Source organism: Somniosus microcephalus, chromosome 15 (genome assembly GCF_052327205.1).
Source record: "Somniosus microcephalus isolate GS21.2 chromosome 15, FLI_Smic_1.0, whole genome shotgun sequence".
Lineage (NCBI taxonomy): Eukaryota > Metazoa > Chordata > Chondrichthyes > Squaliformes > Somniosidae > Somniosus > Somniosus microcephalus.
In genome coordinates this window covers 31,632,583-31,660,445 of record NC_141001.1, presented here as the reverse complement: position 1 = coordinate 31,660,445, position 27,863 = coordinate 31,632,583, and the positions used below count along the sequence as shown (strand labels likewise).

Sequence of the window (27,863 nt, the reverse complement as noted above, 5' to 3'; positions counted from 1 at the left end):
TTTCCAGTTCTGACGAAGGGTCTTCGACCTGAAACGTTAACTCTGTTTCCCTCTCCACAGATGCTGGCTGGCCTGCTGAGTTTTTCCAGCGTTTTCTGTCGTTATTTTGGATTTCCAGCATCCGCAGTATTTTGCTATTGTATTTGTAAGAGTGGATTACTGAGCCTCTGGTTGAGTGTACTCTCCCCTATTAATTAACTTAAAGACATCATTGCTTTTGCAACACAACATATACCTTAATGTCAGATGACTGCTTCTTGAATGTTCTTACTTTCAAACATCATCAGTATCTGTATATTTGTACAGATGTATGGAGTCTTACATTCCTGTATATTTCATTTTCTTTATCTGGAGTTTCTTTGCTTTCTGTTATTTCATGCAGTCTCTCTCTCCTTTTCAGTTACCACTCTTAATGCTTCCTGCTAGATTTTGGGCTCTTTGGTGAAAAAGAAATGAGTCTTTTCATTCACATCAATCTCTCGATCTGTTCCATTACTCCGAGTTCCCTTCAATATTTTTCCTTTTGATTCATCAGTTTGTCTCCTTTCATTTCCATTGTGACAGAGGTTATTACTTCATCACTGACAGTCTGACCTGCTCACTCTGCAGCTTTCAGTAGATTCCTACCCACTGTTGCCTACCCTTTGACTTATGTAATCTCCAGGTCTGTCGGCAAACTCCAATCCCGACTGATCCTTGAACCTGAACACTCACTTGATTAACCCTTCTAACTGTCTCTTAAATCTGATGAAAGCAGCTCTTATTCAGCATCACACTAAAAACGAATTTATTGTATTTTTTTATGCGACTATAGATATTGGCTATGGTAGTGTAGTGGTTATGTTACTGGACTAGCAATCCAGAACATGTGAGTTCAAATCCCACCATGGCAATTTGAATTCAATTTTAAAAATCTGGAAATAAAAAAGATGTTAACAGTGAAAGTGTGGGATTGTCGTAAAAACCTAACTGGTTCACTAATGTCCTTTAGGTGACTCCAGTCACACACCAAGGTGGTTGACTCTTAAATGGGCTAGCAAGTCACTCAGTTGGGTCAAACCACTACCAGTGGTTCAAGAAGAAGGGTCACCACCACCTTCTCAGGGCAACTAAGGATGGGCAATAAATGCCTTGCCAGCGATGCCCACATCCTGAGAACTAATTTTTTTAAATATACAGAATAAAATTTGTTTTATAAATAACTACATTAAGATGAAAGCAGTCAATCATTACTAATCTTCAAGATGTTGTTTGCAACATTATCCACGATGCAGAAGCTTTGTCTGAGGTGCTAATCAAATTCTACAAGTTAAGCCTGGGCAAGCAGCAAACAGATGCCCATGAGACGATTCTATGAACTGGATGCATTATTCTTTCTTTCTTTCAGCTATCAGTTCTGATGCCTTTCAGACTAGAATATACATGGCAAGCTGTTTTGTCATAGCTTCAGTTCAATTTGGTTCCGTTACTGGAATTGGCACATAGACTCCATGATCGAGCTTTTCATCTTCAGTGCCTGAGCATATAAGCTTCTCCCACTGGGAGCGCCTAGAGCTAACTCAGATGTAAGCTGACCACAATTTTCCATCCATTAAAATGGATGAATGGAAAATTGTGAACAGCTTGTGCCCATGTTTGTGACAGGTGCTCCTTGCAGATACCTGGGCACTGAAGATGAAAATCTAGGCTCATTGGCTGATTTAGGATCTGCATCACTCATGTACAAACTTTGCCTCAGGGAATCTATAAAAGGCTGTTTCCTCCAAAAGTCTTGCAGATGTTTGGACTGTCTCAGAAATACCTTCTGGAAAAGATATTTTAACCTCTTGTGGACTGATTCTATCTGGACTCGATTACTTCAATGCTCTCCTTGGTCCCCCCTCATCTACCACCTTCGAAAAACCACTGATCAAGATTGCTCCCTTTTCCTCAACACCTCAAGTTTAATATCCTCATCCTCATCTTTAAATATCTCTATGACTTTACCCTACCCTATCTCAGCATCCTCCAACAGCCTCTGAACTCTACATTCTTCTGACTCCAGCCTCTTGTGCAGCTCCCTCACCGTTTGCCCCACTATTGGTAGCTGAGCCTTGAGCCACCTGGATCCCTCCCGAAACCACTCTGCCAACCCACCTCTCTCTCTCCTCCTTTAATAATCCTTCAAAACCCATATCATTGACCGTTAACGGTCACCTAATTGCTCCTTTTGCTTGCTCAGCATCTTTTTGCACACACCTTTTATGAAGTATATGCAATTATTTTTATATTAAAGGCTCTATATAAATGGCAGTTGTTGCTTCTGTGTTGCTGTCTTACTTGTAAATAAATCTATTAGTCTTAGCATTAACATAACAGTCTGGCAGTTTGTAATTTACCACTTTTTGGAGTAGACAGAAGAATGTAGTCGGCATCTGATGTGGACTCCACAGATAAGGAGTAATCATTAGTCCTCTGAGACTCTATCTCACATCCCACTTCCCACCCTATGTAAACTTCAGCTCATCCAAATTTCTGCTGCCAGTGTCCTAACTCGCACCAAGTCCCGATCATCCACCTACATTGGCTCCCAGTCCGGCAATACCGTGAATTTAAAATTCTCATTCTTGTGTTCAAATCCCTCCATGGCCTTGCCCATCCCTATCTCTATAACCTTGTCCAGCACTACAACCAGTCGAGATCTCTACGTTCCTCCAATTCTTGCCTCTTGCGCATCCCCGATTTCCATCGCCTAACCATTGGCGGCCTAGGCCCTAAGCTCTGGAATTCTAGAGAAATAGAATTTAAAAGCAGAGAAGTTATGTTAAATTTATATAGAACCTTGGTTAGACTACACTTAAGAGTACGGTGCACAGTTCTAGTCTCCATATTACAAAAAAATATAGAAGCACTGGAGAAAGTGCAAAAAATATTTACAAGGATGATACCAGAACTGAAAGGATACAACTGTCAGGAAAGACTGAAATGTCTGGGGCTCCATTCTCTAGAAAAGAAAAGACTGAGAGGTGACCTGATAGAGGTCTTTAAAATTATGAAGGGATTCAATAAGGTAGACATAGAGATGTTTCCACTGGTGGAGGAGTTCTAAACTAGAGGCCATAAATTTAAGATAGTCACCGATAAATCCAATAAGAAATTCAGGAGAAACTCAGAGAGCGGTGAGATTGTGGAACTCGCTACTACATGGAGTGGTTGAGGCGAATAGCATAGATGCATTTAAGGGGAAGCTAAATAAGTGCATGAGGGAGAAAGGAATAGAAATATATGTTGATGGGTGAGAAGAAGTAAACAGAGTGGGAGGAGGCTCGTGTGGAACATAAACACCGGCATAATGGCTGAATGGCCCGTTTCTGTGTTGTAAAATTCTATGCAATTCCAATTCCCAGAGATTCCAGAGTACAGAATAGCTCAACACTTCTCCTATTAGATGCTCCCTGATCCCTGAACTAAAGGTTTTGCCTGAGTACTTGATCCTCCCTGGACCGACACTCAGTGTTTGCCCCAAACATCCCAGGTTCCTAGATCAGTGTTCTAAGCTCCATCCTAATGGACACTCCCACCCACCATCATTGCCCACTGCCACTTTGATTTGGATAAGATTTCTTCAGCTTCATCATTATGGCACAAATAACATTTCATGAGATGTACCAAAATTATGTTTAAAGCAATACAGATGGAATAGTGGGTTGGCGCACTGTGACCCTTCACCCTGCCTGGACTGATGGGTTGGAAGGATTCTGCTAGCTGTAAAGCTCCTAAGTGAACAAAATATTTTTTTTTTGCTTAATCAGTTTAGTTCCAAATGAACATGGGCAGGATTTTCATTGGGCCGTGGAGGCGGGATTGGAAGCGTGTGGGGGTTAAAATCCCGAAATCGGGGAGCACAAACCCATCCTGGGACCCGCCTACCCGAGGCGGGAAGGGGATTAGTGCCAATTAGCTGCCTGTTAACAGGTAATTAACAGGTAGTTTTTAGCCTAATCCCTATTTTCATTGGTGAAATGTGGAATTCCCAACAGCTCCAAACCACACCAAGTTAGTGAGGCGGGCCGTCGGGATGAAGGGCTTGGAGGGTTCGAGATGTCCAGTGTACAGGTGAGTGATGGGTGCATGAGTGAAGAGGTAAGTGTGTAAAGTGTTTAAAGAAGTTTTACTTACGCGTACTTACCTTTACAGGCTTCCTTCCTTCAGGTCTCGGGAGTCCCTCATCTCACCGGCACAGAAAGCAGAATGGCCGCGATCTGTCAAAAATTGCAGCATTCAGCTTTCGGTTCCGGGGAGATCTCTAAATCATCCTGAGAGGAAGGAATTAACCTGGAGTACAGATTGTCAGTGTTTGACAGCTTCAAACAGCTGTCAAACGCTGATATTTCATCTGTCAAAAGGTCTTGACAGGTGAAATATCAATCTGTGACGTCACCTGTTGCCGGGTGGCCCTTAATTGGCCTGCTGAGCCCGCTGGGTGGGCTCAACAAGGTCAATCAAGTCAAAATCACGTGGGTTGGCTAGAACTCGATGGAGGTGGGAAAACAACCCCGAAAGTTGTAGTCCAGCCTCCTACCCAACTCCTCAATGAAAATCCAGCCCCATGAGTCCATAGCATAAAACTGCCCATAATTTATCAATGATACTGAATGGACAATCTCACTTATGGACAGTTGGTATAGGTAATGAAAGCCCCAATTTGAAGCTAACCTGTCCGGCGGGAAAGGGACGGGTTTGGGTTGGATGTCCTTTTTACACCCTGACTCGATTCTACACTCCACTGAAGTCAATAAAGCGTAAAATTTGGAGGGGTGTAAAACAGGCATTGGCCCATTCCCACCAAGCGGATTAGGTTAAAATCAGGGTTGAAATGTCACACTTGTGCAGTAGCAGGTGCTCCTTTGAGGTTGAGGTGACGCAACAGTACTGTAATTTGCAAAGTCTAGGTGAAGAGCTAAGGCCCATAGTGCAGAACTCTACCAAACTGAAGCGAATAAGAGAGGTGAGGCAAATCAAGAGGGCAGCACGGTGGCATAGTGGTTAGCACTGTTGCCTCACAGCGCCAGGGACCCGGGTTCGAATCCGACCTCGGGCGACTGTCTGTGTGGAGTTTGCACATTCTCCCTGTGTTTGCGTGGGTTTCCTCCGGGTGCTCCGGTTTCCTCCCACAGTCCAAAGATGTGCGAGTTAGGTTGATTGGCTATGATAAATTGACCCTTAGTGTTAGGGGGATTAATACGTGGGGTTACGGGGATAGGGTGGGATATGTGTTGGTATAGGGGTTACGGGGATCGGGTGGGATATGTGTCGGTGCAGGCTCGATGGGCCGAAATAGCCTCTATCTGCACTGTAGGGATTCTGTGAATAACTAGGTGACACCACACTTGGGTGTAAAAGCCTGGAGAATGTAGGGAAGAGTGAGACAGTTAAGGAGTTTGATGGTTATGAGATTCTGAGGAAAAGTATAAGAATGTGTGATATGGTTTCAACAGAGTGAGGATGTTGGGGATCAAATCTGGCCTGGTACAGGGATGAGTTTTGTGTGTATATTTGCCGTACGCAGACTGGAATGGAAATAGAGCAGAGTGCTGACATTTGTGGTAAATAGAAAGGCTTCAAATTCACTTAAGCAAGGTGGGCCTTAGGGAGTCTCTCAGCACCTGTAGAAAGAGAAAGCATCTGCTGCAAATGGAGTTGGTTTTATATTACTGAGACAGAATGAAGAGAATGAGAAAACATGAGAGAGAGAGCAAGAGAGTAGACTTTAATAAAAAATGATTAGATTATAAAAACAAATAAAGCTTTATTTGGTCTGTGATTTAGGTAAAACATGTACAGATTTAGAAAAGATTTGTCCCAAACTGCCAGTTATTGACTCTATTTTCTACACTTCATGCACCAGTTCCTAAACACATTGGAGCACTGGCAGTGCGCATTTGCTTGCGTTTCACAGCTTTATACAACAGCGTCCATCAGTATAGGCTGTAGGTGATTGTAAGTGGAGAAGATACAAAGCAATATCAATTTTCGGAAAAAAAAGGGCTTAGAATTTTCTTGGTACTTCTTTGTCTGCACAGAGTGGAGGGAAAAACATAGGGAAAAAAAAGTCTTATTTGATTTAAAGTGTGTCTGCTGAAGATACTAGACTAGTGTTTTGTGCAGTATTTCCAAACATTTCTTTTCATCTCTGATCCTTACCTCTGGTTTCCATGGCAAACATGTTTGAGTCAAGTTCAAAGGCTGTCTGGATCCTCTTGGATAATCGTCAAGCTCATCTTGTGAAGATCTACCATATTTGCTCGGTGTGTCCAGCTGTCAAATAAAACAAAAGATTATCTATCACAACAGAACAAACATGTGACAAGCCCAGAGGTATATTTTTAGATGCAAGTTGGGATGACCTGGTGGTAATCATATTGTGCCATTTATCAGATCATTGCCATTAAAGGGGCAGCATTTCCCTTAATGTATTTGTGAAACTTTTTGTTTGTGGAAGAACAACCAACCACCATTCATAACTTTAATGTAGAAAAACATCCAAAGGTGCTTCACAGATGCATAGGAGAAAAAGGAGGATATTAGCAGGGATGACCAAAAGCTTGGTCAAAAAGATATGTTTTAAGCAGGGTCTTGAAGGAGGAGAGGGAGGAAGATAGGCAGAGAGGTTTAGGGAGGCAATTCCAGGGAGTAGGGGCCAAGCGTCTGAAGGCACGGCCACCAATAATGGGTTAATGGGGACAGGGAGGGGTGGGGGGGAGAGAGAGATGACACACAAGAGGCTGGAGTGAGAGGAACAGAGAGTTCAGGGGGTGAGTGGGGATTGTAGGGCTGAAGGAGGTTACAAAGGTACAGAGGGGTGAGGCCATGGTGAGGTTTTAACCCAAGAATTAGAATCTTAAACGGAGACATTGGGGGACTGTGAGCGAAAGTGGGTCAGCAGGGGCAGAGGTGATGGGCAAGTGGGACAAGATACAATCACCAACGTTGTCGATGAGCTAAAATTGAAACTTGTTCTAATACATAAGTATTGGAGAAATTGAGTAAATGAGTCTGGCTGTGACAAAAGCACGAATAAAGGTTTCAGTGGCAGATGGAGCTAAGGTAGAGGTGGGCAATATTACAAAGGAATAGGCGGTCTTTGTGATAGAGAGGATATGAAGTCAGATACTCAGCTCAGGATCAAATAGGACAGTCTTATTCAGCCTGAGACAGTGGCTGGAGAGAAGGGATAGAGTCATCATCAAGTGTACAGAGTTTGTACATGGGCCAAAGATGATGGCTTTGGTCTTCCCGATGTTTAGCTACAGGAAAATGCAGTTCATCCAAGACTGGATGTTGTAAAAGCACTGTGACAGCACAGAGGCAGTGGAGGAATCATCAGAGGTCATTGAGAGGTAGAGCTGGGTCTTAACGGCGTACATATGAAAGCTGAACCCATGACTGGAGATGCTGTCAATAAGAGGCAGCATGTAAATGAAAAAGTGTAGAGGGTGAAAGATGGATCCTTGAGAGACATAAAGAGATGTCACAAACTGTGTTGAATGCATCACATAATTTAGACAAAAAGCTCTTCACATTCCATTTTTCTATGTTTTATGGCTTAACATAACTTTTGAAACTCTCAATCACAAGGTCATCTGCCACTTGAGCTGAAAGGAGAGAGGTTTGCAAGGCTCAGACAATGGATAATGGTGAAATTAAATAACTTGAAAGATGCAGTGATTGTAATATTGCAGAATAGCACAATAAGTATTTGAAAGCATGTTTCATAAAGGGTTTGGATTCCTATTGTTAATATGCCCAAAGGCTTTGCAAATGTAGAGCACTGAAAAAGGACAAGTCTTCTCTGAATGGGTTGTTTCAAAAGGGTCCATAGCTGTACAATTATATAATATGATTTACAGTCCTTGTTTGAGTTAGGGGTGTATCATTAATATTTTAACAATTACTGAAAAAAACAAGTGACCACAATATACAAAATTGAGGGCACCAGTTAATGAGGCCCATTCACATTTTACTTTTTGAAAAATAACCTCCTGCTTTTCCCCATTGCTGCTCTTAGGCCGAGCCCTAACTCCAGTCAAGACGACAGGCCATTTCCTTTCTTCCCGACCATGAGGCCTGCCTTCACAATGATATGCCCAAGGTCAATAGCTCATTCTGTGAGGCTTAGCAGCATGGAGCTCTCGCCATCTATGCCTCCAAAACCACAAATGTGTACCGCGACATTGCAACAAATCTGTTTATTCCCTAAAATACCCGCAGGACCTTTATAGAAATTTTTTTTGTAGGTATTCAACCATCACCAGGCTGACCATTTTAACCTAATTTTACACGGGCGAGGAACACCACTTTTGATTACGAAGATCTGAGTTCTCAAACACTGGGACACATTTGTTAGCATTGCATCGGAGTTAATTGTTAATTATTGCCATTGTTAATTCATTTACATTCATCTCATGATGGTTTTACCTTGGGGCTTCAATTATGTCAGAGAGTTAGAAAGAACCTCACAGAATGGAAGATGCTCAATGAAATGTTCCCTCACAGATGAAGGACAATGAAAAGCTCCGCACGGTATAATTGCTGTCTAGTAGAAAATTGCACTTTACCCCCATTTGTGTTCATGACAAAATGCATTCCATAGACAGGCTCACGCCTTCATTGATCAGAGACTTACATGCTCATGTAAGCTGTGAACATGAATAGTATGCCAGGATTAACAATAACCTTTATAACTGTGTTATTTCACCATGGAGGATGCCCACCATGCACTTCTGGACTCTCTGACATTTAGGCTGAATTGAATTTATTTACAAGAATTCAGATTAGGATTACACAGAGCAGAAGAATGCAGCAGGATCCTAACACTTATAAAACAACAAATATCGAATTGGTCCACAAAAATATCTTCAGACAGCACTTTGTACACAATCCAGTAAACACCAAGCTGCTGGATTTTCCCAGCCCTAAGGAGGTGGGTTTGGAGGTGGGACTGCTGGGAAAACGGGAAAAATTGGGAGCGGGTCCCAACCCCGCTTCGAACCCACCTCCGAACCATCTTCCCGGGAGGCGGGTCTCCGACCCGTTTTCTAGCAGCGGGAAGAGGATTAGAGCCAGTTAACTGCCTGTTAACAGGTAGTTAACAGGCAGTTTAGAGGCTTTTCCCCATTTGCAGCCTGCTGATGCGGGATTCCCGATGGCGGGAAACCCCGCCAGGGTCAGCGAGGCGAGCTGTGGGTCTGCTGCAGTGTAAGTGTGCAAATGACAGCTGCAATGGTAGTGTGATGGGTGCAGTTGTGCACAGGTAAGTATGACAGGTGAGAGAATGTAGTGAGAAATATTTTTATTCTGTTTATATGTATCTGCAGGTGACAAGATTTGATGTTTCTGTGAAGTCTCATCTGATCGGGAGAATTGACAGATGGCTTCTGTAATCTCACATGCAGCTGCCATCTGTTTTCTCCTAAGGAGAGTCATTGGTGAGCCTGGGTACAAGGGCTCACCTTTGGACAGTGATTGTCAGTGTTTGACAGCACCTCAAACCTGTCAAACACTGACAATTCACCTGTCAAAAAATTATGGAGCCTGTTCCGTTAAGAAAACTGACAGATGAAGCATCATGCACTGACGTCATCTGACACCAGCATTCCCTTAATTGACCAACAAGCCCGCAGGGCCAATCAAGGAAAAATGGCGTCTGTTCGTCAGACGTCGCTGGGGGTGGGACTAGAACCCAGAAGGCGGCAGTCCCGCCCCCAACTCGTCTCAGCTGGCAAAGTCCAGCCCCAAGACTCTGGGAGACACCGACTTCCATAAGCTTCCTGATATGATATTGTACATCAATTGGGTAATGTTCTTTCTTCCCGCAGTAAGCTCAGACATTGTGTTAGACACAAGCAATATTGAACTTTGGATTACAGAAATAGCTGCCGTACATATTGACCAGCAATAGGCCTCTGGATAGAGAGCTGTCTGTTGTATCTATGCTTTAATGCATTCAATCAAGCATGTAGATACGTCGAATTAAATCAGAGTCAGGCAGACAGGCTTATAACTGCGATATTCACTTTATTGCGTAAAATGGCCGACTGCCGTTTTCCCGGGTAATTCCCATAATGCAATGCACATTACATTACCGTAATCACTGGTGTCAAACTCGCAATCAATACATGACATCCCCCTTTTCCTTGGAAACAAACTTGCAGTTTACAAACAGTTGCTTACAATAACACTGCATAACTTATTTGGTTTATAAACTTTTTACAAACTTGTGTCTTACCACACAACTAAATAATTCCCAGGTTTAAACATTTAACATCACCCATGCAGTTCTCGCACAGTTTATGTTGTGACATAATCAGACAGTCTTTGGGGTTTTCTTTTAACCCTTTGAGGTCTGGCTGTATTGGGTATGTCTGACATGTTGGTGTCAGTGGGTATTGCCTGTGTCACAGTGGTATGTGTGTCAGGGTCGACTATACTGTCCTCAGTCCCTTGTGTTTCCTCCTGCTCATGGTCCATTGGTTCTGTATTTCTTCACAATCGTAGTGGTTCTCGAGTAGCGTGCTCCGTCTGGAGATTCTACTACTACTTGACTCCCTGTTTTACTCAAAACTTTGTAGGGTGTGGCATTAAAAGGAGTGGTGAACTTGTCCACTTTGTCCTGCCGTACCAGCACCGTGTCGCCAACTTCCACCTCTGAGTATTGTGTTCTCCGCTGTTCATCTGCGTACAGTTTGGACTTGCCTTTTTTGTTCTGCATCCCGGTCACGTACTTCCATGTCTGCGCGCGACTCAGTGATGTCTGGCAGCTTTCCTCTCATTTTCCGTTTAAAGAGCAGCTCTGCCGGGCTCTTTCCTGTCGTGGCATGGTCAATGCTCCTGTACACAGTCACATATTTTCTAAGTTCACGTTTCCAATCTAGTCCTTCTGACTGAGCAATTCTGATTCTCTTCATCAGTGATGCAAGCTGGCACTCAACTTCTCCGTTAGCCTGAGCCCATTTTGCTGTCGTTTTCAGGTGTTTGATCCCGTTGTTTTCACAGTATTCTTTGAATAATTCAGATCTGAACTGGGGACCATTATCAGATTTGCAGGTGATTGGCAAACCATGACGGCTGAAGATTGACTCTAAACTATCAATAACCTTCTCTGTTGTTGTGGAGGTCATGATGTCGTATTCATAGTAGCGACTATAATAATCAACTACCACAAGGATGGAGTGGTTGAATGGCAGGGGTCCCAGTAAGTCTATAGCTACATCCTGCCAGGGGCCCTCCGGTAATGGTGTTGGTCTCAACGGTTCAGGTGGGTCGGGTCTGGCTACTATCTGACAGCCGTGGCACGCTTTACAGTGTTTTTCAGCTGCCTTGTCCATGCCAGGCCACCAAACCTTGGTTCTGAGATGTTGCTTTGTTCCAACTATTCCCAAGTGTCCTTCATGTGCTAACACCAGGGCTCATGCGTGTAACACTGCGGGTAGCACGATGCGTGTTCCCCGAAAAACTAGGTACCCCACTATGCACAGCTCGTTTGCAATTGCTGCATAAGCTTTACAGTTCTCAAAATGTCCGTTTGTGATTGCCTTCCGTACCTCAATCAGCTCTGGGTCGGTAGCAGAGGCTTCCTCCACCTTTCTAGTAGTGAGTGCTTTTGGTGTCACACTCACAGCTACAAATCTCACGTATTCATCTGAGCCAAGAGAATGTCTCTCCTGTTTTGCTGTCTCCCCCAGCAATCGTGACAGTGGGTCTGCAATGTTTTGCTTGCCTGGAATGTGTATCACCTTAAAATCGTACGGCTGTAATCTAAGTACCCATCTCTCTATACGGGCACAGGGTTTAGAGTGTGGGCCATATATCACTTGTAATGGCTTATGGTCAGTTACCAAGTTAAATTTTTGGCCATACACATATGGATGCAGCCTCTCACAAGCCCATACAAGAGCTAAGGCCTCTCTCTCTGTTTGAGAGTATTTCCTCTCACAGTCTGTTAAACTACGACTTACATAGCATATTGGCACCTCTTGTCCCTGTTGGTCCTGAACTAGTACTGCGCCTAAACCTACAGGACTGGTGTCTGCTATCACCTTGGTTGGTGCGTTCTTATCAAAATATGCTAAAGTGCCGGCTCTGGCCAACTCTTCCTTGAGTGCACTGAATGACTGTCTCTGTTGTGATCCAAATTTAAATGGTGTGTCTTTTCTCATCAGGCGTCGCAGTGGCTCTGATAGCGTTGCAAACTGCGGGATGAATCTGCTACTGTACCCAACGAGTCCCAAGAAACTCCTCACCTCTGTAGCATTCTCTGGTTCCCGAGCTTCTGCCACCACTCGCACTCTCTCTGCTGTTGGTCCGATGCCCTTTTCAGACAACAGGATTCCCATGAAAATCAATCGGTCCATGTTGAATTGGCACTTCTCTGAGTTTAGTGTCAGTCCACTTTCCATTACTCTGGTCATGACAGCGTGCAGGCGTCTGTCGTGCGTTTCCTGGTCGTGTGCATGCATGATAATGTCGTCTGAGATGTTTTCAACACCTTCTATTCCAGCTACGGCATTAGCTATCTCATGCTGATATTGCTCACTAGCTGAAGATACACCGAATATCAGCCTCTTGTACCTGTATATTCCGTTATGTACTGCAAACGTTGTGATTTCTCGTGACTCAGGGGTCAGTTCTAGCTGGTGATAACCCCATTTCAGGTCTAGCTTACTAAACACCATCGAGCCGTTCATACCTTGGAGTATCTCATCAACGGTGGGGATTGGATATCGTTCCCTCACTATTGCCTGGTTTGCTACTCTCATGTCTAGGCATAACCTTACGTCCTTATCCGCTTTTGGTACAATAACCACAGGATTTACCCATGGGGTGGGACCAGTTACAGGTTCAATAATGTCCATGTCCCTTAATTGTTTTATTTTGGCCTCTACTGCCCCCCTTAAGTTGAATGGTATACGCCTGAGTGGCTGGGCCACAGGCTTCACTTGTGGGTCAATATACAAACAGATCTGTTTTGTGTTCCGCCTTCCTACTCCCTGGAACACCTTTGGATACCGCTGTTCTAGTAGCTGTCTTACATCTACCACAGCTGAGACATCTGCGCCTATTTTTAAAACTCCCAGTTTCATGGCTGTCTCCCTTCCTAGCAACGGCTCTCCATGGCCTTTAACCACAATGAACTCCGCCTGCTCAGTTCTCTTACCTATTGTAATCCCACATGTGAATACACCTTTAACTGACAGTGGTCGGCTAGAAGCATAAGAGAATAACTTTCTCTCTGTCTTAGGGACATGTGACTGACACTTAATGTGTTCTGACTTTAATCCTTCCCATGTATTCTCATCTATCACATTACTAGTTGCACCCGAATCAATTAACATTCTCAGGTTTACTCCCCCCACACAAAAGGTGAGTCTCTCTGTCACGTTATTTCCAGTAACAGCAAATGCAAAGTCATTTTGTTCCTCTACATTGTTCACACTGTGTTTCTTTGTACCCTTTGTGTGGCATACTTTGGAGAAATGATCCTTTCCCTTGCACTTATGACACGTTTGTCCGCGTGCTGGGCATTTCCGATCTCTGCCCATGTGGTCTGTGTGTCCACATCTGTAACATTTCCTTTCGTTCCTATCGCCATTTCCCTTTGGTTTCTCTGTCGAGCTTTTCGCATAATACCCTCTTTTCTGTGTAACACGACGAACAGTATCTGTCTCCGCCTTCTCTGTACATGACATGGCTGACATCTGCTCCTCGACGTTTTCACATTGTGAGGCCAATTGTAACGTGCAGGCGAGCGTTAGACCTTGCCCTTCCTTTAGCAATTTCCTCCGCACATAGGCTGACGTGCACCTACTCAGGATAGCGTCTCTTATTTGATTATCCGCATCCCCCCCAAAAGCACAGTCTTTAGCAGCCTGTCGCAAGCGAGTAGCAAATTGTTGCACAGTCTCACCTGTCTTCTGGGACAACTTATGAAAAGTCTGTCTAGCAAATGCTGCGTTGACCTGGGGCATGAAGTAGTGATTCAAAGCACTAACCGCCACCGTGTAGTCTGCTGGCTCTCCTGTGTCCGGTAGAGTCGAAAAGATATCCTGGACATCTGGTCCTGCTAGGTGTAGAAGTAGAGCTCTTCTCCTCTGCTTTGTGGCACCTGTAGAGGTATCGTCGATAATGAGTCCTTTGCCGTCGGCATAAAGCTCAAAAGACGTTAACCACCTCATCCATCTTGGACCCAACGTGGCTGGCTCGGCGAAGCATGCAAAATTTTGAATGCCAGTCTTCTCCATCCTAGCTAACTGAAACTTGGGCAACTACCTATCTAAAATGATTCGGTTCGTTATCCTCGTCGCCAATGTTGTATCTATGCTTGAATGCGTTCAATCAAGCATGTAGATACGTCGAATTAAATCAGAGTCAGGCAGACAGGCTTATAACTGCAGTGTTCACTTTTATTGGGTAAAATGGCCGACTGCCGTTTTCCCGGGTAATTCCCATAATGCAATGCACATTACATTACCGTATTGACTGGTGTCAACCTCGCAATCAATACACGACACTGTCAATCAAATCAACTCAAAGATAAGTGGTGCATCAAACATGGATGCATCAAATTAAGAATTTCCATTTATACCTAACCTAGGCCTTGCATATCTAATCACAGTCTTGACAAGGCATCACCTGATTAGCAATAGGAAAAGATCTATTAAAGGCCCTGGTCTGTGCCCCGTCCTCCAACACTCCATTTTGTAGCTGACAGGTGACAGCTTCCAAGTTAACATCAGTTAGTTCAAAAACAATCATTTAAACCCCACATATATGAATAAAAATATTTTATCAAAATGTTGGGCCGTATTTTCCGATCGGAGGCTTCCCGCGTGCGGAGACCTCCAATCTGGAAAAAATCTACACCCTTACCTGAGGGCTCCCGAGGTCCGGACACTTCCGCTCCTGGGCCTCTCCAACTCGAAATGTCCAGGGCCCACGTATCCCAGAGGCACATGTGGTTTGCAAGTGTCCCTGGGATCACGGGGCCATGGGGAGCCAATCAAAGAAGGGAATCTCCCTTTATACACTTGACAGACAGACCTGTCAAATATATGAATGGCGATCACCCCAAAAACACTTAAAAATATTAAATACATTTTATTTTTAATCACATTTTTAAAATTAGTTGAAATTACAATAAATTAAATATTTTAACAAAAATTAAATTTTTGAAAAAAATAATTAAAGTTTTTTACAGGGCTAAAAATAAACTTACCTTTATTAAAAGTATTTTTAAATGATAAATAAGTAAAAAAAAAAAAAAAAATTTCAAATCTTTTGCTGGTAAAAGTAGGCCTTACGCTTGCTTTTACCAGGCGTAAGATTTCTAAGGGTTTTCTGCAGGCGGCGGTTCTCCAGAAAGCAGAACTATCCGCCCGCAGAGGCCCCTCTCCAGGGCAGGCGTCCGATCTGTCAAGAGCATTCTTGACAGATCGGAAATGCCGGTTTTCAGCGCATGCGCAGTGCATGCCTGAAACCAGCATTTCCGATGTCCCTACGGGTGTGTACGCAACACGTACACACCCGTAGGGATCGGAATATCCGGCCCGTTATAATTTATAGAGTTGGATTTTCATCACACACATACAAAGGTATTTTTAAGAAAGGAAGGAGGGAAGGAAAGAAGGCTAGCATTTATACAGTGTCTTATCACGTCTCAGGAATATCTAAAAGTACTTCTCATATAATAAATGACTTTAAAATGCTGTGGTTGTCATCTTATAAGCAAACACGACAGCCAGATTCCACATAGCAAGATCCTACAAACAGAAGTGAGATTAATAACCAGTTAGTCATTTACCTATAAATTTGGGGATAATCTTAGTATCATAGAATCATAGAATATTACAGCACAGAAGGAAGCCATTCAGCCCATCATACCTGTGCCAGTATCTATGTCCTTTCCAGATATTTAAAACCCCTTAAGCTCTCAAGCTCTGTCACAATCCAACCAGTAATTTCCCCTAAAGTTAGCACAAATCTTGCATTAGAAGTATTGTCTGTATTACTGCAAGATACCAATAAGCACAACAAATATGTTAGCATTCCAATAAAACGCATTGTTCTGAATCTGCACCAAAGTAAAACTTGCAATTGCAACATTTTGCAGGAAAAAACGCTGAAGGCCACCGATTTGCCCTTTTCACAGGAAAATTGATGTAATCACAGTACGTGATAAAGAAAAGGAAAAAAAGAAAGGCTTGCATTTATATAGCACTTTTCGCGACCACCAGACATAGAAACATAGAAACATAGAAGATAGGAACAGGAGTAGGCCATTCGGCCCCTCGAGCCTGCTCCGCCATTCAATGTGATCATGGCTGATCATCCAAATTCAGTACCCTGTCCCTGCTTTCTCCCCATATCCCTTGATCCCTTTAGCCTTAAGAAATATATCCAACTCCTTCTTGAATATATTTAATGAATTGGCCTCTACTGCCTTCTGTGGTAGAGAATTTCACAGGTTCACCACTCTCTGGGTGAAGAAATTCCTCCTCATTTCTGTCCTAAATGGCATACCCTTTATCCTTAGACTGTGACCCCTGGTTCTGGACTCCCCGACCATCGGGAACATCCTTCCTGCATCTAGTCTGTCCCGTCCTGTCAGAATTTTGTAAGTTTCAATGAGATCCCCTCATATTCTTCTAAACTCCAGCGAGTACAAGCCCAATCGACCCAATCTCTCCTCATACGTCATTCCTGCCATCCCAGGTATCAGCCTGGTGAATCTTCGCTGAACTCCTTCCATGGCAAGAACATCCTTCCTCAGATAAGGCGACCAAAACTGCACACAATACTCAAGATGTGGTCTCACCAAGGCCCTGTACAACTGCAGTAAGACATCCTTGTTCCTGTGCTCAAACCCTCTCACTATGAAGGCCAACATACCATTTGCCTTCTTAACCGCCTGCTGCACCTGCATGCTTACCTTCAGCGACTGGTGCACAAGGACACCCAAGTCTCGTTGCACTTCCCCTTCTCCCAATCTATTGCCATTCAGATAATAATCTGCCTTCCTGTTTTTGCCACCAAAGTGGATAACCTCACATTTATCCACATTATATTGCATCTGCCATGCTTCTGCCCAATCACCCAACCTGTCCAAATCATCCTGGAGTTTCTCGGCATACTCCTCACAGCACACACACCCACCCAACTTTGTGTCGTCTGCAAATTTGGAGATATTATATCTAGTTCCCTTGTCTAGATCATTAATATATATTGTGAATAGCTGGGGTCCAAGGACTGATCCCTGTGGTACCCCACTAGTCACTGCCTGCCACTCAGAAAAAGACCCGTTTATTCCAACTCTTTGCTTTCTGTCTGCCAACCAGTTTTCTATCCAAGTCAATACCAATCCCATGTGCCTTAACTTTACACGCTAATCTCTTATGCGGGACCTTATCGAAAGCCTTCTGAAAGTCCAAATATACCACATCCACTGGTTCTCCCTTATCTATTTTATCAGTTACATCCTCAAAAAATTCCAGTAGATTAGTCAAGCACGATTTACCTTTTGTAAATCCATGTTGACTTTGGCCGATCCTGTCGCTGTTTTCCAAGTGCTCTGTTATTACATCTTTTATAATGGACTCTAGCATTTTCCCCACTACCGATGTCAGGCTTACTGGTCTGTAATTCCCCGTTTTCTCTCTACCACCTTTTTTGAACAGTGGGGTAACATTAGCTACCCTCCAATCCATGGGTACTGTTCCAGATTCCATCGAATGTTGGAAGATGATCAGCAATGCGTCCCAAACCGCTTTACAGCCAATTAAGTACTTTTGAAGTGTAGCCACTGTGATAATGTAGGAAACAGTGTTTTGATCTCCAAAACATGGTAAAATTACCAAACAAAAGTTACATAGAATTACATAGAAATTACAGCACAGAAACAGTTCATTCGGCCCAACTGGTCTATGCCGGTGTTTATGCCCCACACAGGTCGCCTCCCAATCCTCTTCATCTCACCCTATCAGCATATTCTTCTAATCCTATCTCCCTCATGCTTGTGGCTCAGTTAGTCGCACACTTGCCTCTGAGTCAGAAGGTTGTGGGAACACATAAATCTAAGCTGACATTCCAGTGCAGTGCTGAGGGAGTGCTGCACTGTAGGAGGTGCCGTCTTTTGGATGAGACATTAAACTGAGGCCCTGTCTGCTCTCTCAGGTGGAAAAGATCCTGTGGCACTATTTCAAAGAAGAGCAGGGGAGTTATCCCCAGTGTCCTGGCTAATATTTATCCCTCAATCAACATAACAAAAACAGTTTATCTGGTCATTATCACATTGCTGTTTGTGGGAGCTTGCTGTGTGCAAATTGTCTGCTGCGTTTCCGACCTTGCAACAGTGACTCCACTCCAAGGAGTACTTCATTGGCTGTAAAGCGCTTTGAGACGTCCGGTGGCCGTGAAAGGCACTTTAGATATGTAATAACAACAGAGAACGCTGGAAAAACTCAAGCAGGCCAGGCAGCATCCGTGGAGAGAGAAACAGAGTTAACGTTTCAGGTCGAAGATGTTGCCTGGCCTGCTGAGTTTTTCCAGCATTTTCTGTTGTTATTTCGGATTTCCAGCATCCACAGTATTTTGCTATTGTAATAATAGATATACAGTATAAGTCTTTCTTTTCTTTTCTCATGTACTTATCTAGCTTCACCTTAAATGCATCAATCCTATTCGCCACAACCACTCCATGCGGTAGCAAGTTCCACATTCTAAGCACTCTGGCTAAAGAAGTTTCTCCTGAATTACTTTTTGGATTCATAATATAAAAATTGATTAATTCAGTCAGTGTAAAGAGGGCCCTTGAAGATGATTCACAGATCTAAATGAGGATAATTTACATGTTTCAAGTGGCATAAGGCAGGACAGCTTCTACACAGGGAGGAGCCAGGCGATAAACAGCACTGCACGTGATAGAAATCTCTACAAGCACTAAGCACTGCACAGAGGAGGCGAAAGAGGCATCTCGCTGCAGATCTAACCAGTATATGAAATGTGAATGGATATCTGGCATAAGGAAGGAGAAAAAAAACACTGGACAAAGAAATTATAAAGAGAAACTGCTTGGTAAAATAACCATATGAAAATTCACAAATATAGAAATAAATTTTAGATATTTCACAGGGCAGTTAACTTTACTGTGCGGCTTTAATTAAAACAAATATCAAATATCCCCAATAAATATGTTTATTTAGTGAAATAAAGCAGTAATGATTCTCTCTCATACATAAATATGTACACAAAATACTCCTTGAAGTATGTTAACAAACAATCTCATTAGGATGTGACTGGGCTTCAGGACTGCCAGAGAAATGGCTTGCCAACTGGCAGCACTTCCAGCTTTGATCTTTAAAATTCACATTTAAAGTCAACCCTGTGAACATTTTTTACATTTTTACTAAAACCGCTTTACTTTTTATCTAACTACAGAATTCACAGCAAACGGTCTGCCAGTTTTGGGCGGTCCTATCACAGGATGCCTCACAATCTGTAACTTTATACCTGGTGGCACATTAACCACTGTGAAACTGAACCCGGCTCCAAAGGTACCACAGAGGACTGGCACTTCAGGGGACTTGAGCAGGCTTTGAACAATAATGTCCCAAACCGGCAAGGCAGCTTGCGATCCACTGGATTGAATACCAACCCAGTGCAATGGCATCTTCAGACCCGGAGGATGCCACCCCACTGAGCAGCATCTTCTTCAGGGAATAGCAAAGGAGAGAAGAGCGGTTAGGTGAAAGCAGAGGGCTTATAAAGCACGACTTGAAACCTCTTCAGAGCAGATGACAGCTATTATGAAAGTAGGTTATCACTGTTGAAGAATTGGACTTGGCGCCCATTAGTTTCTCACAGATTTCGGCCAACAGAAAAACAATTTAGGAATATTTTTGTGTAATTACAGGCCTTTGCAGATAAACACTCTACTGATTCTGCGTCATCTCTTGATCTGACCATGTGTTCTATCATAATCTACCTTCAGAGCAACTCTCAACCACACTGGAGGCTTCAAGTAGCATTTAAAAGGCCCTCTGTTTTATAACATAGAAGATAGGAGCAGGAGTAGGCCATTCGGCCCCTCGAGCCTGCTCCGCCATTCAACGTGATCATGGCTGATCATCCAAATTCAGTACCCTGTCCCTGCTTTCTCCCCATACCCCTTGATCCCTTTAGCCTTGAGAAATATATCCAACTCCTTCTTGAATATATTTAATGAATTGGCTTCTACTGCCTTCTGTGGTAGAGAATTCCACAGGTTCACCACTCTCTGGGTGAAGAAATTCCTCCTCATTTCTGTCCTAAATGGCATAACATAACAGCTCTCCTTTTCTTCAGTACTACCTTATCAGGACACTGCTCAGAACGTGAGTGGCTAACAAGTTTTAGCTCCCCTATGTGCCAACTAGTAATAGCTGACCGGATTCCAAAAAGCTGGCACAATCCCTGAAAAGCAGACAACTGAACAACAGTCTAATTGAAAGACTGACACGTGAAAACATGTAGTTATCCAGCCTTTATAACTTAAGCTGTACCTAGCTGTATCTGGGAACAGTAGCATAGTGGTTATGTTACCGGACTAATAATCCAGAGTCTTGAACTTGTGACGTGACTCAGGGACGTGAGTTCAAATCCCACCACGCCAGCTGGGGAATTTAATTTTTTTTAAATTCGTTCATGGGTTGTGGGCATCGCTGGCAAGGCCGGCGTTTATTGCCCATCCCTAATTGCCCTTCAGAAGGTGGTAATGAGCCACCTTCTTGAACCGCTGCAGTCCGTGTGGTGAAGGTACTCCCACGGTGCTGTTAGGGAGGGAGTTCCAGGATTTTGACCCAGCGACGATGAAGGAGGACTTTGCAGGGTCGACTGGGCTGGGTGTGCCGTTGTCGTGTCTGTTTTCGGTGCTGAGGTCGATGCCGGGTGGTCCGTCTGGTTTTATTCTTATTGTTTCTTGTAGCGTTTATTTACAACTGAGTGGCTTGCTAGGCCATTTCAGAGGGCAGTTAAGAGTCAACCACATTGCTGTGGGTCTGGAGTCACATATAGGCCAGACCGGGTAAGGATGGCAGATTTCCTTCCCTAAAGGACTTTAGTGAACCAGATGGGTTTTTACGACAATCTGGTAGTTTCATGGTCATCATTACTGATACTAGCTTTTTATTCCAGATTTATTTAATTAACTGAATTTAAATTCCACAGCTGCCGTAGTGGGATTTGAACTCACGTCTCTGGATCATTTGTCCAGGCCTCTGGATTACAAGTCCAGTAACATAACCACCATGCTACCGTTCCCGTGATTCACGTAATTAAATAAACCCAAAATAAAAAACTAGTATCAGTAATGGTAACCATGAAACTATCGGATTGTCATAAAAAAAAACATCTGGTTCACTAATGCCCCTTTAGGGAAGGAAATCTGCCATGCTTACCTGGTCTGGCCTATATGTGACTCCAGACCCACGGCAACATGGTTGACTCTTAACTGCCCTCTGAAATGGCCTAGTGAGCCACTCAGTTGTGACAAACCACTACGAAAAACAATAATAAGAATGAAGCCAGACGGACCAACCGGCATCGACCTCGGCACCGGCTTTGGACACGACAACGGCACACCCAGCCCAGTCAACCCTGCAAAGTCCTCCTCACTAACATCTGGGGAATTGGGCCAAAATTGGGAGAGCTGGCCCACAGACTAGTCAAGCAACAGCCTGACATAGTCATACACACAGAATCACACCTGTCAGCCAATGTCCCAAACTCCTCCATCACCATCCCTGGGTATGTTCTGTCCCAAGGGCAGGACAGACCCACCAGAGGTGGCAGCACAGTGGTATACAGTTGGGAAGGAGTGGCCCTGGGAGTCCACAGCATTGGCTCCAGACCCCATGAAGTCTCATGGCATCAGGGCAAGGGAACCTCCTGCTGATTACCACCTACCGCCCTTCCTCAGTTGATGAATCAGTACTCGTCCATGTTGAACACCACTTGAATGAAGTACTGAGGGTAGCAAAGGCACAGAATATACTCTGGGTGGGGGACTTCAATGTTCATCAGCATGAGTGGCTCAGTAGCACCACTATTGACCGAGCAGCCGAGTCCTGAAGGACAAAGTTGCCAGACTGGGCCAGCGGCAGGTGTGAGAGAACCAACACGAGGGGAAAACCTACTTGACCTCGTCCTCACCAATCTACCTGTCGCAGATGCATTTGTCCATGACAGCATTGGTAGCAGTGACCACCGCACAGTCCTTGTGGAGACGAAGTCCTGTCTTCACACTGAGGACACCCTCCATCGTGTTGTGTGGCACTACCACCGTGCTAAATGGGATAGATTCAGAACAGATCTAGCAGCTCAAAACTGGGCATCCATGAGGCGCTGTGGGCCATCAGCAGCAGCAGAATTGTATTCCACCACAATCTGTAACCTCATGGCCCGGCATATCCCTCACTCTAAAGTTACCAACAATCCAGGGGACCAACCCTGGTTCAACGAGGAGTGTAGAAGAGCATACCAGGAGCAGCACCAGGCATTCCACAAATGAGGTGCCAACCTGGGGAAGCTGCAACACAGGACTACATGAACGCTAAACAGCGGAAGCAGCATGCTATAGACAGAGCTAAGCGATCCCACAATCAATGGATCAGACCAAAGCTCTGAAGTTCTGCCACATCCAGTCATGAATGGTGGTGGGCAATTAAATAACTAACGAGAGGAGGAGACGCCATGAATATCTCCATCCTCAATGATGGCAGAGCCCAGCACATGAGTGCAAAAGACAAGGTTGAAGCATTTGCAACCATCTTCAGCCAGAAGTGCCGAGTGGATGATCCATATCGGCCTCCTCCTGAGGTCCCCACCATCACAGAAGCCAGTCTTCAGCCAATTCGATTCACTCCACGTGATATCAAGAAATGGCTGAGCGCACAGGATACAGCAAAAGCTATGGGCCCCGACAACATCCCGGCTGTCGTGCTGAAGACTTGTGCTCCAGAACTAGCCACGCCTCTAGCCTAGCCAAGCTGTTCCAGTACAGCTACAATACTGGCATCTAGCCGACAATGTGGAAAACTGCCCAGGTATGCTCTGTCCACAAAAAGCAGCACAAATCCAATCCGTCCAAATACCGCCCCATCAGTCTACACTCAATCATCAGCAAAGTGACGGAAGGTGTCGTCGTCAGTGCTATCAAATGGCACTTACTCACCAATAACCTGCTCCCTGATGCTCAGTTTGGGTTCTGTCAGGACCACTCGGCTCCAGACCTCATTACAGCGTTGGTCCAAACATGGACAAAAGAACTGAATTCCAGGGGTGAGGTGAGAGTGACTGCTTTTGACATCAAGGCAGCATTTGACCGAGTGTGGCATCAAGGAGCCCCAGTAAAATTGAAGTCAATGGGAATCAGGGGGAAACTCTCAACTGGCTGGAGTCATACCGAGCGCAAAGGAAGATGGTTAAGAACATAAGAACATAAGAAATAGGAGCAGGAGTAGGCCATACGGCCCCTCGAGCATGCTCCGCGATTCAATTTGATCTTGGCTAATCATCGACCTCAACTCTACTTTCCCGCCCGATCTCCAAATCCCTTGATTCACCTAGAGTCCAAAAATCTATCTATTCTCAGCCTTGAATATACTCAAAGACTCAGCATTCACAGCCCTCTGGGGCAGAGATTTCCAGATTCACAACCCTCTGAGCGAAGAAATTCCTCCTCATCTCGGTCTTAAATGGCCTACCCCTTATCCTGAGACTATGCCCCCTAGTTCTAGACACTCCAGCCAGGGGAAACAACCGCTCAGCATCTACCCTGTCAATCCCCTTCAGAATCTTGTATGTTTCAATGAGATCACCTCTCATTCTTCTAAACTCCAGAGAGTATCGGCCCATTCTACACAATCTCTCATCTTAGGACAGCCCTCTCACCCCAGGAATCAATCTAGTGAACCTTTGTTGCACCGCCTCCAAGTATATCCTTCCTTAGATAAGGAGACCAAAACTGTGCACAGTACTCCAGGTGTGGTTTTGGTTATTGGAGGTCAATTATCTCAGCCGCAGGACATCGTTGCAGGAGTTCCTCGGGGCAGTGTTCTAGGCCTAACCATCTTCAGCTGCTTCATCAATGATCTTCCCTCCATCATAAGGTCAAAAGTGGGCATGTTCGCTGACGATTGCACAGTGTTCAGTTCCATTCATAACTCCTCAGATAATGAAGCAGTCCATGCCCGCAGGCAACAAGACCTGGACAACATTCAGGTTTGGGTTGATAAGTGGCAAGTAACATTCGCGCCACACAAGTGCCAGGCAATGTCTATCTCCAACAAGCGAAAGTCTATCCACCGCCCTTTGACATTCAATGGCATTACCATTGCCAAATCCCCCACCATCAACATCCTAGGGATCACCATTGACCAGAAACTTAACTGGATCAGCCACATAAATACTGTGGCCACAAGAGCAAGTTAGAGGCTGGGTATTCTGCGGCGAGTGTCTCTCCCCCTGACTCCCCAAAGCTGTTCCACCATCTACAAGGCACAACTCAGGAGTGTGATGGAATACTCTCCACTTGCCTGGATGAGTGCAGCTCCAACAACACTCAAGAAGCTCGACACCATCCAGGACAAAGCAGCCCGCTTGATTGGCAACCCATCCACCACCTTAAACAATCATTCCCTCCACCACCGGCGCACCGTGGCTGCAGTGTGTGCCATCTACAAGATGCACTGCAGCAACTCGCCAAGGCTTCTTCAACAGCACCTCCCAAATCTACAACCTCTGCCACCTAGAAGGGCAAGAGCAGCAGGCGCATGGGAACACCATCACCTGCAGCAGGTTCTCCTCCAAATTACACACCATCCTGACTTGGAAATATATCAGCGTTCCTTCATCATCGCTGGGTCAAAATCCTGGAACTCCCTCCCTGACAGCACTATAGGAGTACCTTCACCACACGGACTGCAGCGGTTCATGAAAGTGGGTCACCATCACCTCCTCATGGGCAATAAATGATGGTCTTGCTAGCGATGCCCACATCCCAGAAACAAATGTTTAAAAAGTCTTCATTTGTATTGGAGAAAAAAATATAATTACTGTGGTAAACCACTGTTTGTATTCCTGTTTGTCCTGTTTGTATTCCACTGTGTACATGCCTGGACATGCCTCGGCTGACTCCTCCCACAGGTCCTAGTATAAAGGTGACTGCTCCCCAGCCCTTAGTATCATGGACCGGTCGACCACGCGAGGCAGACCTCCATTCTGTTGTTAATAAAAGCCTTTAGTTACTCTTCTAACTCTCAGTCTTTTATGAGTAATTGATAGCGCATCAATTTTATTAACAAAATTTTTATAATGGAGAAGATCCTCACACCAGCATGCCTGGACTTAGATCATCGGGAGGCGGACTCATCCACCAAGTTTACTCACTGGCTTAAGTGTTTCGAAAAATTCCTGACCGCCTCCGAAGCAATCAAATCGGACGAGGACAAACTGGATGTCCTGACCTCCAAAGTGAACCACCGAGTGTACTCGGTCATCCAAGACGCGACCTCGTACGTGGACGCTATCAAGCTCCTCAAGGACCAGTACACGCGCCCAGTGAACGAAGTGTACGCCAGGCACCTCCTGGGGAGTCGTAAACAACAACCTGGGGAATCGACCGTGGAATACCTTCAGGCACTGTCTGTGCTTGGCCGGGCCTGTGGTTGTAAGGATGTAAAGGCCGCCGTGTACACAGAGGAACTTATCCGGGACGCTTTTGTAGCGGGCCACAGATCCAATTACACCCGACAGCGACTGTTGGAGCAGAGTAACCTCGACCTCAACAAGGCCTCTGAACTCGCACTATCGTTGGATGCAGCCTACCAGGGCATGGATGCCTACTCCTCTGCACCGTGGACGCCGCGGGGAATGACAGCCTGGGACACGGTAGGACCGCCTCATAGCGCCGTGCCACCCCAGCCACACCCCAACAACGGCCCAACTACCGCAGCAGTGTCCCAAGGCCAGACAGCAGTGCCCCAAGGCCAGAAATGCTACTTCTGTGGCCAGGCAAAACACCCCAGAGCGCGCTGCCCGGCGAAAAACGCGATCTGCTCGGGCTGCGGGAAGAAGGGACACTACGCTAGCGTCTGCAGGGCCAAAGCCACCCCGAACCCCAGCAGCGCCGCGTGTGGGCCATGCGGGCCGCCATCTTGGACCTCCCCGGCCATGTGCGAATCACCGGTACAGCAGCCATTTTGGACGCCTCCAGCCACATGGGGATCATGGACGCCGCCATCTTGGACGACAGCCGGGACGCAGCAGGCCCCCGACACCGCCTCATCTGATACCCGCAGCGACACACCGACCCCTACGCTGGCATCCGTTACACTGGACCAAGCGAGACCGCACCAACTGGCCAGTTCCACAATGGACATTAAGGTAAATGGTCACGATACAATCTGCCTTTTTGACTCTGGGAGCACGGAGAGCTTCATCCACCCCGACACGGTGCGGCGTTGCTCTCTCCCAGTCCTGCCTGCGCAACAGCGGATTTCTATGGCCTCCGAGTCCCAGTCGGCAGACATCGGCGGCTACTGCGTGGTGACACTCGTAGTAGACGGGACCGTGTACGATCATTTTAAACTTCTGGTCCTGCCTGACCTCTGCGCTGCCGTCCTGCTGGGGTTAGATTTTCAGTGCCACCTTAAAAGTGTTACGATGGCGTACGGTGGACCCCTACCCCCACTCACAGTCCGCAGCCAGCAGCTTCCAAACTGCCCGCCGCGCACCAGGTGCAACCTCTCCACACTCAGAGTCACCCCCCCCAACTGTTTGCTAACCTCACCCCCGACTGTAAGCCCATCGCCACAAAGAGCAGGCGATACAGTGCCGGGGACAGGGTTTTCATTAAAACCGAAGTGGAGCGGCTCCTGAAAGAAGGGATTATTGAGGGCAGCACCAGCCCCTGGCGAGCCCAGGTTGTGGTCGTTAAGACCGGCGAGAAGCAGCGCCTGGTCATCGACTACAGCCAGACAATAAATCGCTACACCCTGCTGGACGCCTACCCACTCCCCCGTATAGCTGATATGGTCAACCAGATCGCGCAGTACCGCGTCTTCTCGACCATTGACCTGAAATCAGCGTACCACCAGCTCCCCATCCGCCCTGAGGACCGCCAGTACACTGCCTTTGAGGCAAACGGCCGCCTCTATCACTTCCTTAGGGTTCCCTTTGGCGTCACCAACGGGGTCTCCGTCTTCCAAAGGGAGATGGACCGGATGGTAGATCAAAATGCGTTGCAGGCCACTTTCCCATATCTGGACAATGTGACCATCTGCGGCCGTGACTTGCAGGACCATGACGCAAACCTCGAAAAATTCCTCCGCACCGCCCAACTCCTAAACCTGACATATAACAAGGAGAAGTGCATATTCCGCACAAACCGCCTCGCCATCCTTGGCTGTGTTGTGGAACACGGAGTCATCGGCCCCGACCCCGACCGGATGCGTCCCCTTATGGAACTTCCACTGCCCCACTGCCTCAAGGCCCTGAAGAGGTGCCTAGGGTTTTTCCCCTATTACGCCCAGTGGGTCCCCTACTATGCGGACAAGGCCCGTCCGCTGATCAAGTCCACCTCTTTTCCCTTGACGGCAGAGGCCCGCTTAGCCTTCCACCGTATCAAGGAGGACATTGCCAAAGCCACCATGCACGCAGTGGACGAATCCATCCCCTTCCAGGTGGAAAGCGACGCGTCCGACTTTGCCCTGGCCGCTACCCTCAATCAGGCGGGGAGACCCGTGGCCTTCTTTTCACGAACCCTCCAAGGCCCGGAGACCAGACACTCCGCT

The 27,863-nt window shown here is 45.7% G+C and overlaps 1 protein-coding gene across 3 annotated transcripts in view; it reads right to left on the bottom strand.

The window, feature by feature from the left end:
- The window catches only part of LOC147106611 (N-acetyl-beta-glucosaminyl-glycoprotein 4-beta-N-acetylgalactosaminyltransferase 1-like), a 950,756-nt gene that overhangs the window by 434,329 nt on the left and 488,564 nt on the right, over positions 1-27,863 (bottom strand). For 2 of the 3 annotated variants that reach the window (XM_086007621.1, XM_086007622.1), the window contains exon 3: positions 6,184-6,297. In XM_086007621.1, coding sequence (XP_085863747.1) covers positions 6,184-6,297 — 114 coding nt within the window. Of the gene's footprint in view, positions 1-6,183; positions 6,298-27,863 lie in introns of those variants that run through there. The other variant, XM_086007623.1, reaches the window with a different exon arrangement.